At 44.6% G+C, this 16745-nt stretch overlaps 1 protein-coding gene across 1 annotated transcript; it reads left to right on the top strand.

Annotated features, from left to right (window-relative positions):
- Positions 1-264: 264 nt before the first annotated feature.
- APPBP2 (amyloid beta precursor protein (cytoplasmic tail) binding protein 2) lies at positions 265-15968 on the top strand (the record flags this gene model as incomplete). Its single annotated transcript, XM_009078436.1, has 13 exons — positions 265-289; positions 5612-5700; positions 6389-6540; positions 6998-7121; positions 11213-11381; positions 12058-12147; positions 12620-12687; positions 12767-12872; positions 13174-13298; positions 13480-13565; positions 13926-14116; positions 14530-14695; positions 15378-15968. Coding segments are annotated over 13 exons (1645 nt in total), but the record flags the coding sequence as incomplete, so codon positions are not given.
- Between the last annotated feature and the right edge of the window lie 777 nt (positions 15969-16745).

Genomic DNA, 16745 nt, shown 5'->3' with positions numbered 1-16745 from the left:
AACTTTCCATCTCCCAGAGCTGTTAGTTTTTAGGACATTCCTTAAAAACCTGAGTGAGGAATCAAACCTGGGAGAGCTGCAGGACGTTCTCTGTGGGTTTGGGAAGGAGTGTGTTCTGCTGCAAGGTGACAGGAGCAGGCAGGTTCCTGATCCTGAGCATATTTATCTTTCTGGAGCATTCTCAAACAATGACTAAAGCTCAAAACAAGGAATATCAAATAATCCTGATGGTGGTAAAACAACAAACCTGTACTGGTTCCGCAGGGTGTCACTGGATATTTTTTATCGAGCCGTGTTTGACTTTTCCTTGCAGCCATCAGAGAAATAAGAGGCAGGACAGGATGCCTGTGAGGATATCCTGGAAATTTCCAAGCCTACATTTGAGCTAAAAAATATTTAAATGTCTTGTTAATCTCAGCTGTGTTTTGAAGAGCTAAGTAACTGGTATTGTTGCACCTGCCTCTGGGGGAAAACACTACAAATGTGCACACATATCACATTTTGTTGCCTTTGGGTGTTTGCCAGGTTTGTGTATATCCTGGTTGGGTTGTTTCCTAGTTAAACTAGTTAGGTTCGTGGGTTTGTTTGATGAGGGAAGAAGATGTGTAGTTTTCAGAAGCCAAAGAAGGAAACATGCTGGATCTCAGTTCAGTGAGGTTCACGTGTGAGCCAAGTGCCAAAATCCTGTATTAAAAAGTAGTGAGAGCTCTAAGCTCTCAAGAACAAAGCTGAGAAAAATCAAATTATTCTGTTTTGTAGCTTGTTGGAGTGAGGATGGTGTTCTGAGGAAGGAGTTCAGGAGTTTATGGTGAAGAAATCACACTGAACTCTCCAGACAGTGTCTTACCCAGAACTCAGTTCTTCCCTTGTGTCTCAGCTCTGTGTTCTAGTTTGCATAATTTGCTCTTACTTTGGTTCTCAAGGTGCTTCCCTGTTTTAATGTTCTCTGGCACAGCAATTTATTGTAGTCACACACTGGAAAGCTCATCTTGGACTTGTATAGGTTATCAAGGAATTTCAGCCCATGTTTATTTTCCTTTGGGAAAGTCATTTCTGGATTGCGTGTTTTACTTTTTTTTTTTAATTTACAATTGATTTTTCTTGAAAATAGTTGGGGTCCAATGTTCTTGGACTGTTTTCTGATGAGGTCATTAACCACAGGAACAGCTGGAGACGACAGGAATTTGGTGTCTAGGTATTCTTTGAACCAAAGCAAAAGGGTAAACAGGAATTTGCTGAGTGCTCACAACAAGCAGAACGTCCGTTCTCTGCATTGCAGCAGAGGTTGGGTTTGCTGGTGAAGAATCATTACAAGCATCATTTCTGTAAATGAGAACAAAACTAGCTTGTCCCAAGGCTTCAGTCACCAGGGTGTGTGGTGAGAGGGAGGATAAACTGCCCCTGGAATGAAATATTGGCTGAGCTGCTGCTTTGGTGGTGAGGGCAGTACAGACAAGGTCACAGTGTGTGAGGGAGACAGAGCATCCCAGAGTGACTTCAGAGACTTAGTGCCACTCATGCTGCTGCGTTTTGAGGGTTAGAAATTAAATGTGTGTGTAGGAAACAATGATTTCTGCATCTGCACACACACACAGCCAGTGGGGTTGGCTGGCTGGAGCACAGTGTGCACTGGGTACTGCTGGAGTTAAATCAGGTCCCTCTATCACCTCTTTAAATTAGAGCCTCACAGGGAAGGAGAATCATCACCTCATGAGGGTTTGTTTGTTTGTGGCTTTTTTAAAATTATTATTACACTTTATTTTCACACATGACTTCTGTAGTCTAAATTTAGATAAGAACTGAACCATCTTTCCTCGTGTCTTCACTGGTTTGAAACTTCTTGTCTTCTGATTTGTGTTACTCAGATTGCTCTTTTTTTTAATTTTTAACCTTTAACCACAGGGCATGTTTTCTAATCCCAATATCCTCAAACTTCCCCATTTATTTTTTTTTCAGTCTCCTCCTTGAGTCTGAGACTCTGGAACTCATCCTAATTGAGATAACGAGGTCACACCAGGAACAGAGGTGTTTGGCTCCCGCTGAACAATGATTCCTATTTCCACTTCATTTGCTTTGGGCTGATTTCACTTACAGCAAACTGGGTTTGAATCCCACACACGTGTGGCTGCAGGGCTCAGGGTTCATGTCTCTCGTGCCAGGCTCAGACACAACTGTGGCTGGGGTGATGTGTGTGGTGTGTGCAAGCAGGAGGAGACTCCAGAGCTGCCTCTCAGTCCCTGACACTGTTGGGTTTCTTCTTGGTTATTTATGTGATTGAAGTTTGGAAGGATCAGCCTAGGAGCTGGCAGTATATTTTCCAAGAAGAGCTAAATTTTCCCTTTTTATACCCTTAATAATATCCAGTAGAACCAGTGCTTGTCCAGAGGGTTCGTAGATGCTTTTCAAATTGATTTTCAAGCATTAAATGTACCTTAATTTCTAACTGATTATTTTCCAAGGCTGTTCCCCCCCTACCCAATCTGTGCTGAGCCATTTGTGCACTGTTGACTCAGGAAACTTTTTCCTTCCTTGTTAAGTAGGGAAGGAAGGTGGTGCTTAAAGCCAAGCTCTTTTCCCAAGTATTGCTGTTTGTGGAGTGCACAATCCTTCCCCAGTCTGGCATGAGACTGCACATTACATTATTTAGACATTCCCAAACATATTGGGGAGTTCCTTGGATTTCCTCTGTAGTGCTTCCTGAAATATCTGTATTTTTCAGGCCTCTTCCAAGCTGGAGCAAGAGGAGCATATTTTTCAAATTGTGTATTCTTCAGTTCCTCTTCTCAAGGGTCCTTTGTGCAACTGGTTGGAATTCATCTCCAGCTGCTGCAATAAAATGATTTTTAGTAGGTTTAGAAAAAAGTGGTTTTTCTCTTCAGTTTCATCTATGCAGAGAGAGAAACCTGACAAGAACTTTAATAGAATTGTGATGTAATAATGGATAAGTTGCAAGTAATTAATGTTACAATGTTATTTGTGTTGTAATGTATTAATAAACTATTAATACACTTGTATTCATCGTATTTTTAGTGGAGGCAGATCCATGTGCAGCTCTTGCATGTTTAGGTGGGTGTGTTACAAGGTCAGTATTCAGTTAGATCCTGCAGGAGGTTGTGGTGGGTTTCTCACAGCTGTGCACAACAGCTGGATTGGGCATGATACACCTGGAAATTAAATTTATACCTGTCTTTAGTGGCAGAATTAACTTGCCAGTGTGAGCTTATGGAGCTGGGAGTCATCACAGGCTTTTAGTCCTTTTTCCATAGTTAAATAAACCTCTGCTGAACTCCAAATAGGTTAAGTTGGTGTCTAAAAGATGTTTCTCTCTTCAGAAAATAGTTCTCCAGCAGCCCAAAGCTCTGCTGTCCTGTTGGGCTGTGTTTCTCTTTCATCACTGTTCTATTGTGTTTATTGTGCTGTGTGGCTGTGGTCAGGAATTCTGTCTCTGGAACTTTGGCAAGAGAACCATTTCTTCACTCCTTGCAACTGCTTCTTCAATGAACACATGAGTGTTACTGAATCTCCAGGAGTTACTTCACAGTTTGATGTATACTCACTATTTCCATGTCAGATTTTGTTTGAAGATATTGCTGTAACAGCCACAGCAGTTCCAAGGAGCTGAGTGAGTTCCTCAAAAACCTCTGCCAGGATGTCGAGGGAAGGGGTGAGTGGTGTGGTAAAGGTCCCAGGGAGGTTTTATTTCTGGTTACAGCAGTGAAAAATAGCAATTTGGACGTCGGGGCCTTGAGTCAAACCTGCCATGTGCCTGAAGTAATTGATGTATCAAAACTCAGGGTGGTTTGGGACCTTTCCCCTCCCTCCCACCCCACCAGGGCGTCGATTCCTCCCTCAGCTGTGGGAGAATCCCGTGGAACTGGACGTGGTACAGGATGTGCTTATGTAACCTCATAAATACATCAATTTTTAAAAGTCTTACTACACTTAGTTTTTGGTTGCCCAGGAATCTCTGGGGTTTGTAGTCAGCACTGCAAGGTGATAGGAGGGAATGATACTACACTTGAGGATTGTGGAACATGGGAGAGTGGTTTTGGTTGCCTGAAATCCTGGTGAAATACCTCAGCTATGTGTCAGCTCCTTCCAGAAATCTCATCTATTATTGATAAGATATCCTCCTTCAGTTTTGGGCATGGCATGGGAGGCAATTTAAACATCCCTTCTTTTACTGCAGAAAATACACGTTTTAGCTTTTATGGAGCAGTTACACTAGACAGCTGTGCTGGAGAAATGAGAACATTTAACCATGACTGTAGCTTTTAAATACACCATCCTGGCTGTTCTTCCCTGCCAGGGAGAATCCAGCTGCAGCAGGAGCTCTGATCCCTTTGAAGTGCAGGGACATGCCACTGCTTTATCTGAGCACCAACTTTGCATGCAAACTCACTCTGCTTTTTAAAAGACTTCCTTTTTTTTTTTTTTAATTTTGGGTTATTTTCCCCCAGAAAACTAGATGACTAAAAGGAAAACATTCATTTCTGGCAATTGACATTATTAGGTCAAAGTATTTTTGAAGTTTTCTTTTTGCGGGTTCTGTTGTTAAAATAACAAACTTGCTGTTCTGTAGAGTCAGTGTCATGTGCTTTTAGAAAAGAGTCGACTAAAACTAAATTTCTGGCTGGAGGAGATGTTCTCACATGCTGTGTTTGGAATACTAATTCATCAGCTTGCAGTGTTGGTGGAGAAAAAGGTGAACCAGGCACAAGATACTTATCACTGAAGGTATTTTAAGGCGCTCTTAAAACTGAGAGGAATATTAATGTTTTCATTAAAGCACTGTGGCAGTGGCAGGTGTGTCGTGCTGCTTCCTTAGGTGGCATCACCTGTGGGTCAGGGCCCTCAGGATAATGGGAATTCATAGCTCACAGTGGGTTTTTCTGACATTTATTTGCACAGTGACTTTTGTACCTATGTAAATCCATAGTATTTCTAGCCTAACGTAGCAGAACTTCACCATGCCCTGCATAGACAACTGGCTCATGGTTTGGTGTGAGTAACTCAAAGGATAAATTTGCTTGTCTGCAGGTACAAATCACTTTGGGCATGAAACAAGGCATTGCTTTTAATAAATATCCCAACAGCTTCACTCCAGTTTTCCCATTCACTGCTGGGGAGTGACCTGTGTCAGCTCAGGTGTTGCTGGGGACAGAGCTCTGCCCTGTCTGTGTTGGGTATTGCTCAGTCACCTCTTGCCCCACTCGGGGTTTGGGTTTATTTAGCTATATTTGCATTGCTGTGCTCTAGATTGTGTCATTGGAACGTGGTTTGAAAGCACTTGGTATCAGAGCTGTTAATTGTATGTTCTGATGGCTGGAGGAGATTCTTGGGTTTGTAGGTGATGCGTGGCAGTGTTTCCATGCTGCAGGTGGACACAGAGCCCTGAAAATACATTCACAGATCCAAACCCCTTGAAACAGCCCATGGAGCTCTCATAGCCTCTGTGCTCAGCCTTAACCACTCCAGTTGTGCTCCTGTGGTGATCTCCTGCTGCGATATTGAACTGTTCCTTTCATCCTGAGTCCTCTTTACTATTAAGGTAAATTTCCCAGAAAAACTCAATCTTAGATTTTCAGATTAATTTATCTGTGTTTTTCAGCTTTACCAACAGGGTCGTTTGTGCCAGCTGGGGAGTGAGTTCTGTGAGCTAGAAGTTTTTGCCAAGGTGCTAAGAGCTTTAGATAAAAGGTGAGTAGTGTGTTATATCAATAATTCTCATTTCAGCTCTTAGCCTCTTGATCTAGGAAGGGGGGAAAGGCTCAAACAAGGAAAACAAACGGGAAAAAACCCAGTCAGTGCCAGTCCCTGAGCTGTGGCACTCCCAGCACCCATTTCCTGCTGGTTTAGCAAATCCTGAGGGAAGAGTTCTTAAGCTGATAGGCTTGCCCCAGTTTAAGGAGTTTTCCTGTCATTAAGTATTCCAATTTGTGGTGTTATGCTCAGCACTTGACTGTTTTAGATCAGATTCTGTGTCACCAGAGTAAGCTTTGAGTGCTCAGACACACAGAGCGATGTTGGTGGAGTCATCACTGCTCCCTTGTCTGTGATTTCTGTGGGAGTGCCAGGGGGAGGGTGAGTTTGGGGCTTCCTCCCTCCTCATTTTCAGCGGAAAATGATGTTTCCCAGTTTTAATGACGTGTGGGAAGTTTGTGTTGTGCTTCACCAGAGGGTGTCCTTGGAAAGAACTTTGTGTACACTGCTTTGTGTGTCAGATCATCCAACAACTGTGATCCATTAGCTCGGAGACTTACAGTGATATGTTCATCTGCTTTGGGTTTGGAAGAGAGTTGGGGTTTGTTCCTCTCCCTGGAATTCATGGCACTGCGGTGCTTTAAAAGCTTCATGTGTAATGGAGTTGTGTTTCCCTTTGTTCCAGACATCTGCTTCACCACTGTTTCCAGGCTTTGATGGACCATGGAGTCAAAGTGGCTTCTGTCCTGGCCTACTCCTTCAGCAGAAGGTGCTCCTACATTGCCGAGTCAGATGCTGCTGTGAAGGAAAAAGCAATCCAGATTGGGTTTGTTTTAGGTAACTGGTGCTCATGGGCTCTTGGATGGTTTCTCTCTGCAGGCTGCAGTTGGTGTAATGTTGGGTTTTGTCCTGTTAATGTCTGTGATATCTTTGTAAAGAAGGTGTGTTTTACAATGCAATTTTTAGAAAACTCCTGGGTGCCTTAATATATTGGATTTTAATACCTAAGAACATAGAGACTTTTCTATTTTGAACGGTTTAGATGTGATGCTTAACATAAGGAATTTGGACAACTATCTAGTATCAAAAAGTCATTCTCAACTGAAAGAGAATTCTCTACCCTTACATTTCATCCTTGTCAGCTCAGGACTGGAGGGTTTGACCCTGACAGGATTTCTGTCTGTAGATGAGGTCTGTGAACTAAGGACTCATTTTGCCAGACTCGAGCAAACCCTTTTTCTCTGGAAAATGTGTTTTGTTGCTGAAACTCCTGTTTGTTCCTGCTTGTCTGCAGGGGGGTTCCTGTCAGATGCAGGCTGGTACAGCGATGCTGAGAAGGTGTTTCTGTCCTGCCTTCAGCTCTGCACCCTTCACGATGAAATCCTGCACTGGTTCCGTGCCGTGGAGTGCTGTGTGAGGTGAGCTCACCTTGCATTCCTGACAAATCCACTCTGATCCCAGCTGCCCTGGAGCCCTCAAGCTCCAGATGTTCTCTTTAGTATTTCTGCTGCACCAAAACCCTTTCCTGGCTAGAGCTGAAGTTCAGGAGGTGCTTGTTTGACACTAATCCCTGGGTTTGCAGTTTGTAAGCTGGCAGCACAGTGCAGTGGATAAAACAAGCCACTCTTCTGTCCTGCATAATATCTCAGGGGTGGCACTGCTGGACAGTAAGAGTGGTGCAGCACCTTATTTTCTCAAGGGTTTTTGCATGTGGAGGAATGTTATGTGCTGGTTGTATTTGCTGCAAGAAGAATTTGCCAAATCCAAACACAAATGATAAAATACACAAGCAGAAATAAAAGCAAAACTTAGCTTTCCTGTTTCCAGATCCAGTGAGTTCTCTTGCTCCATGCTGAGCTCCTTAGCTCTGGGATTAGATAAAAATCTGGATGTCCTGACCTTGTGGACACCTTCAGCCACAGCTGAAAACATTAGGAAAAGAATTTTTTGTGCTGTTGGTGGCATTTGGATTTTGGACCTGCCTCATTTCTTAGAGGCTGTTGAGCTTCACATTCCATTGACAGGCCTCAGGTTATCACTTGGAGTTGTAGTTGCTCTGCTCTTCCACCTGAGTGTTGGTGTGATGAGGCTGCAGCCAGGTGGGTTGTGTTGGTGTCACCAGGACTGACCTCTCTCGTGTGCTGCAGGTGTGCACTGTGAACCAGAGGTAACAGAGGATTTCATTCTCTTAGCTGCTGTAACAAGGCACAAAGCATGTGCTGTATTTATCTGAACATAGAGCAAAACTTGCTTTGGAAAGCTGCTCCAGAAAAGCTTTGCATCTTGTTTATGGTTGGGCAAACATGAAGAGTAAAGAGGCTTTGCCAGGAGCTGCTGCTGTTCTATGCCAGCCTCAGGGCCATGGCAACACTGCTCTGCCTGGTGCTGCTGGCTGGCATTCCACAGCTAAACTGGTGCCAGGGGACTGGGCACACACATCCAGCTTCCTAGGACTGGGGAATGATGGACAGAGAGCCACGGTTAGTACTTGGTCCTTTGCCTTCTAATTAAGCTAAAAAAAGTTTCCCAGTTGTATTGAGCTGTTTGGCAAGCTGGAGGAGCTGCTTAAAAATAAACTCTGAATAGGAAAAGAAGAAAGGATGGGAAAGAAAGGGGGGGGAAAAAAGGAAACTCTAAGGACAATGGTTGTGGAAAGATGTTCATTTCGTGCTAGGAAAAAAAAGCCTCCTGTGTTGGAATGAACTGTTGTAAGCTGGAGGTGTTGGTGCTGGTGGGTGGAGACATCCATTGTTCTGGAAGGAATGCTGCTGGTCTGCATGGAACATATCCCTCTGGGCACCAGTGGGAATGGGAAGGAAGAGTTTAAAACACCTTCACAAGGGCCAAGGGTGTAAATTAAACCCCTTTGAGTGGGACAGGGCAGTAATGATACTGAGCTCCCTGGGTGTTGTTCCCACCTGGTCCCTTGTAGGGTAGATATCTTGTCCTTACCACTGGGCTTGGGGGGAGTTCTAAGGGAAAAAAATGCAAGTCCATACTTTTGAAAGTATGACACTTAAAAAAATGGCTGTTCTTATTCTACGAGCTAGAAAATTTAATCTGTAGGTGTTGAATCAAGACATTGCAATATGAATAGAATGGAGCTTAAAATATGTAAAGTTTTATGTCATTTATACATAACTTGGTGTTTACTTGTTCCAACAATAGTAATTATATGGAGAAACCTGAGAAAATATGGAGAGTTGTGATTTCTTGCAGGTTTATATACTATTTTCCTGCATGTTTTGTGCTGCTCTTGGTTTGCTCTCTCTGATTATTACATGTTAAGCAACAAGGTACAAATACCTAACCCAAATATGTGGTTCTCCCACTTCATTGTTTCCCATTCTGCTGGTTCTTGGGTTGGTTTATTTTCTGGTGGTTTGACTTCCTAAGCTGCTGTGCAAGGTTGTGTTGGCTCTGTTTGTGCTCTGGGGCTGATGTTCTTGGGGGGGTTAGTCCCCAAAAGCTGTTGTTGCAGACATCAAAGGAGGTTCAGAGCTATTAGCATAAACGTCCTGAGGCCTTTTCTCTTCCTCTTGGCTTTATCTTCTAACATTCCTTTGGATTAATAAAGGATTTTTTTTGTTACTCAAAACTGGATCACATAAACTCTGCTTATCCTAGAGGATTGGCTCAGCTTTAGCTTGGGTTTTTTGGGAGATTTCTTTGTTTTTAGACACTATCACTGAGGCATCCAGACACTGGATATGATCTTTCCCAGGAGCTTATCTAAATTGCAGTGCTATCCCCACTGGCTTATACCATTACATGGGATTTGGGCTCTGTGGTTTTGATGTTGCAGAGCAGCTCCCAGCTGAATGGTGTAGGCAAAGTGGTTTTTCCTCTTCAGGGATACTGTTTGCTTAGGGTTTTTTCTCTAGTTTCTTTGTAATTCCTGTCTCTTGGTGCTGGAATGTTCCTGTGCCCAGGCACACAATGCACTTGTACATCATGTTTAGTTCTCAAGACCTTATTTAAGGAAAAATGTGGGTGTTGCTTTTTGCTGTCTGTTGTTGAGCCACAGGGCTGTGCTCACTGCAGGGCTGGTGGTGTGTGGCTTCTTGCAGAGTGTTTGAAGGTCTTTCCTTTCCATGTGCCCTTTGCACAGTGAAGACACATTGTGTGCTTGTCTGCACTCCCTTCCTGGGAAAACGGGAACTTTGTGGCCTTTCTTGATAGTGTTTGAGTTTAATGATACATTTGGATAGGAAAGCAGAGGGAGAGGCTGTGTTAGGCTGATTTTTTTACGGTGAACTGAGGTGTACTACTGTGCTGTTTCAGGGGTATTGTTGCAACAACTTAAATCTCTACTTGGAGTAAATGGTGAGAGCAAATAGTTGTAGAGAAGGGAAATATTTGATCTAAGACCTCACTGTTCCCTCCTTGCCCCTTAACAATTTATCAGAAGATTATTCTGTGTGTCAGACCAGGTATAAAATGCTGTTCCTATGGATTAACTCCCCTTGTCAGAGTTTCAGCCTCTTGGCAATGCATCAGCACATTCTGCTTCACCTCTCCCTGTGGTACCTTGTCCTGATTTCCAAAGCCTTGCCTGGTGGTTTTCAATCTCTGTTCCTCACTGGCTAGTAACCCATTTCCAGGAGGGACAGTGGAGGTTAATTCTCCCAAAATTTCCTGTGTGCTCCATGGCAGGTGTTTGCCATGGAGCAGGAACAGCTGCCCTGGCTGGGAATCCAGCTCTGCCCTCTGGGCTTGGAATACTCTCACACACCCATTCCAAATGCATCTCGTTAAAGTAAATAAGCATCAGCCTCCACTAATGAAAAAATTCCTCACTTTTATTTTAAATAGATGCCAGAAGCTGAAACTGTTACTTCTCTGGAGAAACAGGAGTAGGTTTCCCTAGTGCTGTGTGTTGTTGGCTGCAGTTGGCTGTTTCTTGAAGCTTCTGTTAATCCTTGGGATGGAGAGGCAGTGGGATGGGAGGGGGCAAGGCAAGGGAGAGGATGTTAGGGTCAGAAAAATAGTCTCTTGTGGTGGTGCTGGATCTGCTGTGGAGTGGATGTCAGTGGAATAGTGTGGCTGGACACTAACAGCACTGGGCTGCTCAGGGTTTGAGGGAAAAGCACAAGAGGTGCAGGGGAAGGAGCTCTGTGTGTATTTAGTGGCTGTCTGAGCTTCCTTTGGGAAGGAGGTGGAAGGGATTTCATACTGGCTGTGGATCTACAGGGCTTTGGGAGTGGAATTGAGCAGTATTGAGAAAAATGGGCCTTGTCAAGCATCAAACTCCACCACACCAGAGTGATTCAGGCATCGGATGTGCGAAACTGCATCCACGTGTGGAATCATTTGACATCTCCACCAGAGAGAATTGCTGCTGTGCCCAAGTGCAGCACTGACCCTGCTCTGGGCACAGTTGTGGTGTGCTGCTGAGCTGGGCTGGCAGCTCAGAGCTGCTGTGGTGTCCCCCTGGGCTGGCTCACGGTGCTGCTGGCTCTGAAGGGCTTCACTCAGCCTCCCTCACACCTCTCTCCATCCTCCCCAGGTTGCTGCACGTCCGGAATGGGAACTGCAAATACCACCTGGGAGAGGAGACGTTCAAACTGGCCCAGTCCTACATGGACAAACTGGCCAAGCACGGGCAGCAGGCCAACAAGGCCGCGCTCTACGGGGAGCTCTGCGCGCTGCTCTTTGCCAAGAGCCACTACGATGAGGTGAGGGGGCTCAGGGGGCCTTTCCTTCCCAGGACTGGCTCTGGGATCTGCTAGGATGCTCCACGACTGCCTCATTAGGTTTGGTGCTGGAATTCCTGGTCTCTGTGTGACAGTACCAGAGGAATATTTCATTTATTAACCTGTTTTCATGTGTTGTTTGGAGTTAGTCAATGGTACTTTGGCCAAGATTGAGGGATGTGTGGGAGCTTGGTGGTGTGTGTGGTCATCTATAACTTAAATATCATGAAGGTTTATTTTAACATTTAAAAATGAATAGCAGAACACAGGTAACAGGGCTTTGCATCTACTTTATAACAACTGTCTCAAATGCAACTGTGGTTTCCCTTTAGCTCCAAAGTCTGCTGAGAAGGATGTTGTCCTGCACAATTCTGAGGTTTACCTAGAGGTTATAAAATACCCTTTTTATTCTGTAAAAGTAGTAACACATGCCTTAGACTAGTATAAAATCCATCCTCGATTTAACCTTAAGAGTGGTTTTTCAGTCTGTCTTTGAAGACATAACTGGACAAGTTTCATTACGCATAAGCAATTAACCAGTCTGTTTTAGATTTTGGGCTGTAAATGATCAGCTGTTCTGAGCCAGGTGATGTTTTATTGAATGCTACAATGCCCAGAGGTTGCAGCTTCACTGTGCTGGTGACTCTTTGACCAACAGGCCTACAAGTGGTGCATAGAGGCCATGAAGGAGATCACGGTGGGTCTGCCCGTCAAGGTCGTCGTGGATGTGCTACGACAAGCTTCAAAGGTGAATTCCAAACCTTCCACGTGGCTTTGTAACTGAATTGCTCCCAGGAGTGAGTGAGGAGGGTTTGTACCTCCAGAACACTTGGGTAATGAGGTCTCTGTTTCACGAGCCTTAAGGCTTTTTTGGTGTTGAGTTGGTCAGTCTCTCAGGCTTGGGCAGGGCTGTGTTTCTGTGGTTTTTCTTTCTGAAACTTGAGTTTGATCATCATGGCAGTGTTAACCTGGGAGCTGCCATGAAAAGGTGCTCTGTTCCCTGTTTGATCTGGGCTGGGTGCAGTACAAGCCCTTCACTCAGGCATTTCTGGCAGAATCATCAGTTTGTTAATGCTGTCCGTGAAACTTTTCTTAAAGAACTGAAAAGTCCTTCAATAACCACAGTGATTCTTTGAAATGAGAAGTCATAGCAGCTGCCCCAGTGTCTGGAGGGGATGAGCTGTGCACAGCTCCTCACGTGCTCCTTTCCCTCTGCTCAGGCTTGTGTGGTGAAACGGGAGTTCAAGAAGGCTGAGCAGCTGATCAAGCACGCCGTGTACCTCGCCAGGTGAGCAGCACTCACACCAAAACCCTTGGCAAGTGATGCTTGACTTGCTTCAGTTTGTAATGGCAGTGTGTTCCTGCAGGGAGCATTTTGGAGCCAAGCACCCCAAATACTCTGATACCCTCCTAGACTATGGGTTTTACCTGCTCAACGTAGACAATATCTGCCAGTCCGTTGCCATCTATCAGGTATGCAGTGGGACTGTGTCTGCCTTCAGTTGCTCTTGATATTCCTGATCTCTAATGTTAATTCATGGAGGAGATGATAGTTGGTTAATTACTGCAGTGCCAAAAACCCCAAACACCCCCAAATTTGGGGTTTTGCTTGCTTTATCCTTCCCCTGACTCATGTGTCTTATATATTTAGTGTCTCAAGTACATAGAGAATTTCAGAGACAGTAGATTTTTTTCTCCTTTTTATTAATGATAGAGACAAATTTGGGTTTTATTCTGTATTAACTGATGCAATTGTATTCCTGGAACTTTGCAGACAGCACTGGATATCCGGCAGTCAGTGTTTGGAGGTAAAAACATCCATGTAGCCACAGCTCATGAAGACTTGGCTTATTCTTCATATGTTCACCAGTACAGCTCTGGGAAGTTTGACAATGCACTGTGAGTACAGCTGTGTGGGACACTGGCAGCACATTTAGTGCTGGAAATGAGAGGAAAGTGTTCTTCCATGATACACACTTTCTGGTTGTAATTTAATGCATGTTTGCTGCATTAATATTTCTAATCCGTCGGCGTCTGACTTAGGGATGTGTTTGAATTTGTTACTGGAATTTGATTTCAGATTCCATGCTGAACGTGCTATTGGCATTATCACTCACATTCTCCCAGAAGATCATCTCCTCTTGGCCTCTTCAAAGAGAGTGAAAGGTAGTTCCTTCTCTGTGTCACTGGGAATTTGAAATCCATTGTTGGGATGTGTTTATCCTGGTCCCTACTGACGATGTGACTCGAGTTGTCTCTCTCAATGGAGGTGACTTTGGGATGTTTGTAGTTCTTGGTATTCTCTGTCAACACATATAGAACTTAACCTAGAAGACTTTGAGGGAGATGTGGGGGTCTAAAAATGCAGAGTATCAAGATTCGTGTTGGGAGCTTGATACCTGGTGCTGCCTGTTTGGAAGCAGCTTGGAACAGACACAGAGCCTGGGGAGATGGCTGGGCTGGGTGGGTTGGTGCTGCCCACAGCAGAGTCTGGAGCACAGTAACATTGTTCTCTCCTGCTCTCAGCACTTATCCTGGAGGAGATTGCCATAGACTGTCACAACAAGGAGACGGAGCAGAGGTTACTCCAGGAGGCTCATGACTTGCACCTGTCCTCACTGCAGTTAGCTAAAAAAGCCTTTGGGGAGTTCAATGTACAAACAGCCAAACACTATGGCAACCTGGGCAGACTGTATCAGTCCATGAGGAAGTTCAAGGTAAGGCTCTGTGGGTATAAAGGTCCTGGTTTGGTCTGCCAGACATGTGAAATCTGTCACAACAAAGAAGGGTTTCAGTGTGTTCACGTTTCATAACCTCAGTTGGTATTTTGTGATTGGAAAAGTTGTGCTTTATCATTCATCTCTGAAGCTTTGTGCCAAAAAAAAACCTTGGAGGTGCTTGATGCCCTCAGAGGGTGACACACCCCTCAGAGGTTGAGTGTGGTGCTACAATTCGTTGCTCCACTTACCTAAGAATTTGTAGAACTCGATTTGGTTTTGACTTTGTTTCTTTGTACCTTTTAGAAAATGGTAGAGACTGTTTAGCCACTACGTGGCTGTTTCTTCAGGCTCTTTTCCCCTCTGTATGGGGAGTGGTGTCTGACTGACCTGTGTGAATCTGTCCCTCACAGGAAGCAGAGGAAATGCACATCAAGGCAATTCAGATCAAGGAGCAGCTTCTAGGTCAAGAGGATTATGAGGTTGCCCTCTCAGTGGGCCACCTAGCCTCCCTCTACAACTATGACATGAACCAGTATGAAAATGCTGAGAAGCTTTACCTGAGATCCATAGCAATTGGTAAGTGACCATGCAGCAGTTTGATACTACAGGAAACTTCAGTGGGTTCAGGTGTTCTAGGCATGAACTTGGCTGTTAGTCTTTAGATGACATTTTGGAGCTGTGGCTAGAACTTGAGTGCAGAATGTAATCAGATTTTGAAAGAAATTGACAATTATTGTGCCCCTCAGCCTAAATACTCTCAGTAAGTACTTTTCTTGCCTGTTTTCATTTGCAGTGAACTTCTGATTCCAAATCAGGTGCATCTTTGGGCCGTGCTGTAGCTCAGTTTTGAGGTGCAGTGTCGCCTCAGACAGTTGTGTACAGTGTTAGAGAAAAATCTAGGATTATAAGGTGGAAAACAAAAGCTGTTTCACTGTTTACATTGACTTTTGGAGTGAGCTTGGGGCACAGAATGAGACTCCTGCATAGGACTGATAGGTTCTACACAGGAAAATCTGTGGTGCAGTTAGTGATGTGACTGTAGAGTCCCTGAGGTTCTCCTCCAGCACCCTTAGGGGAGAAGGTAGATGGAATTCAGACCATCCTCTAGGAAGCTGCTTGTCAACATTTTGTGCTGTTTGTGTTCCTGATCTTCCCTATCAAAAACGTTCATGCTGTTGGTAAAAACAACCTGAGAAATCAGGCACAACACATGGACATTTTTTGCCTCCTAATTTGGCTTTCTCTTGGGTTTCTTTAGGAAAGAAACTTTTTGGTGAAGGTTACAGTGGACTTGAATATGATTACAGAGGTCTCATTAAACTGTACAATTCCATTGGCAATTACGAGAAGGTGTTTGAATACCACAACATTTTGGCCAACTGGAACCGGTTGCGGGATCGGCAGTTCTCCGTGACGGATGCGCTGGAGGACGTGAGCACCAGCCCTCAATCCACTGAAGAAGTGGTCCAGTCTTTTCTGATGTCTCAGAATCTCGACGGACAGAGCAGCTAAGAACTCGGTCAATTAACCAGTTAAGGTTTTTTCTCCCAGGTTACAGGGGGAAAAGTCATACTGTGAAATCTAAACCATGTAGTTCTCTGGGGGCTGGAATTTGCGTTGAAACACTGGTCCAGTCTACTGAAGAGTGCCCATACGGATGAATGTGTGTTCAATTCCTCTCAGCATGTGTATGGCATGTTTAGTTCGGCTCACATTTTTAACTTGGTATTCCCAAAAAAAAACAAACAAAAAAACCAACCAACCCCTTCTTTCTCTCTTCTTTCAAAAGAAGCTACTTTGCAGAAAAGTCTGCAAGAAAAACATTCAATAAAACTGTTTGAGCTCAAAAGAGTCGCATTGTTATTGCGGATGGAGGTGACATCGAGAGCTTTTGATGCTGAGACAGAATAAAAGCTGTGCCACCAGGAGCTGTAGGAGAAAGGTCTTGTAGCAAGGTCAATGGTTATAGCACAGGGAGGATGCCCTGGCCTTGGCTGCTGCCTTACCAAGCAAAGTGGCAGAGAACCACTTTGGAGAGCAACTGACGCTCGCGACCTGCGCTCGGGCGTCGAGTCCCACCGCGTGCTGTTGTCTGCCCTGAACTGGACCGGTGCTCACCTGTGAGCTGTAGAAGATCCTGTAGACCAGTGTCCTTGGTGCCACCACCAGTGCTCATCCCTGACAGGACCAGGAGAACCCGCAGTGGACCAGCCTGCTAGAGACCCGTTTGGACCAGTGGCTTTAATCGAATATTTCTGCCCCTGCATTCACTTGGACAGTAGAAATCCTTCATTTTAGGTGTAATGATCAGTGCAAAATGCTATTCATGTACTAGATGCAGAGCTAGAAGTGAACGTCCTTAGCGATGGCATGTCTTTACCTATGAGCTTCTGCAGATATCCATGGCAATGCCACAGGCAAAAACTAGACACACTTGGCTCTGCTGCAGCCACCTTTGGTTTCCCTTTGGATGGGCTTTGACTCTGCTCGTGGAGGCTGTACCTTGTTTGTAGCAGTGAAGAGTTTTGTATTTCTATCCATGTTTCCAGAGAACACAACTTCCTGTACAGGTCACAGGGGTCAGTGGAAAATGCCAAAAAGCACAACAGGTCATTTCTTTTTTTTT

This window comes from Acanthisitta chloris, unplaced genomic scaffold, assembly GCF_000695815.1.
Source record: "Acanthisitta chloris isolate BGI_N310 unplaced genomic scaffold, ASM69581v1 scaffold17407, whole genome shotgun sequence".
NCBI classification, from domain to species: Eukaryota; Metazoa; Chordata; class Aves; order Passeriformes; family Acanthisittidae; genus Acanthisitta; species Acanthisitta chloris.
The sequence above is the reverse complement of the archived record's forward strand: the minus strand, read 5'-3'. Positions and strand labels throughout refer to the sequence as shown.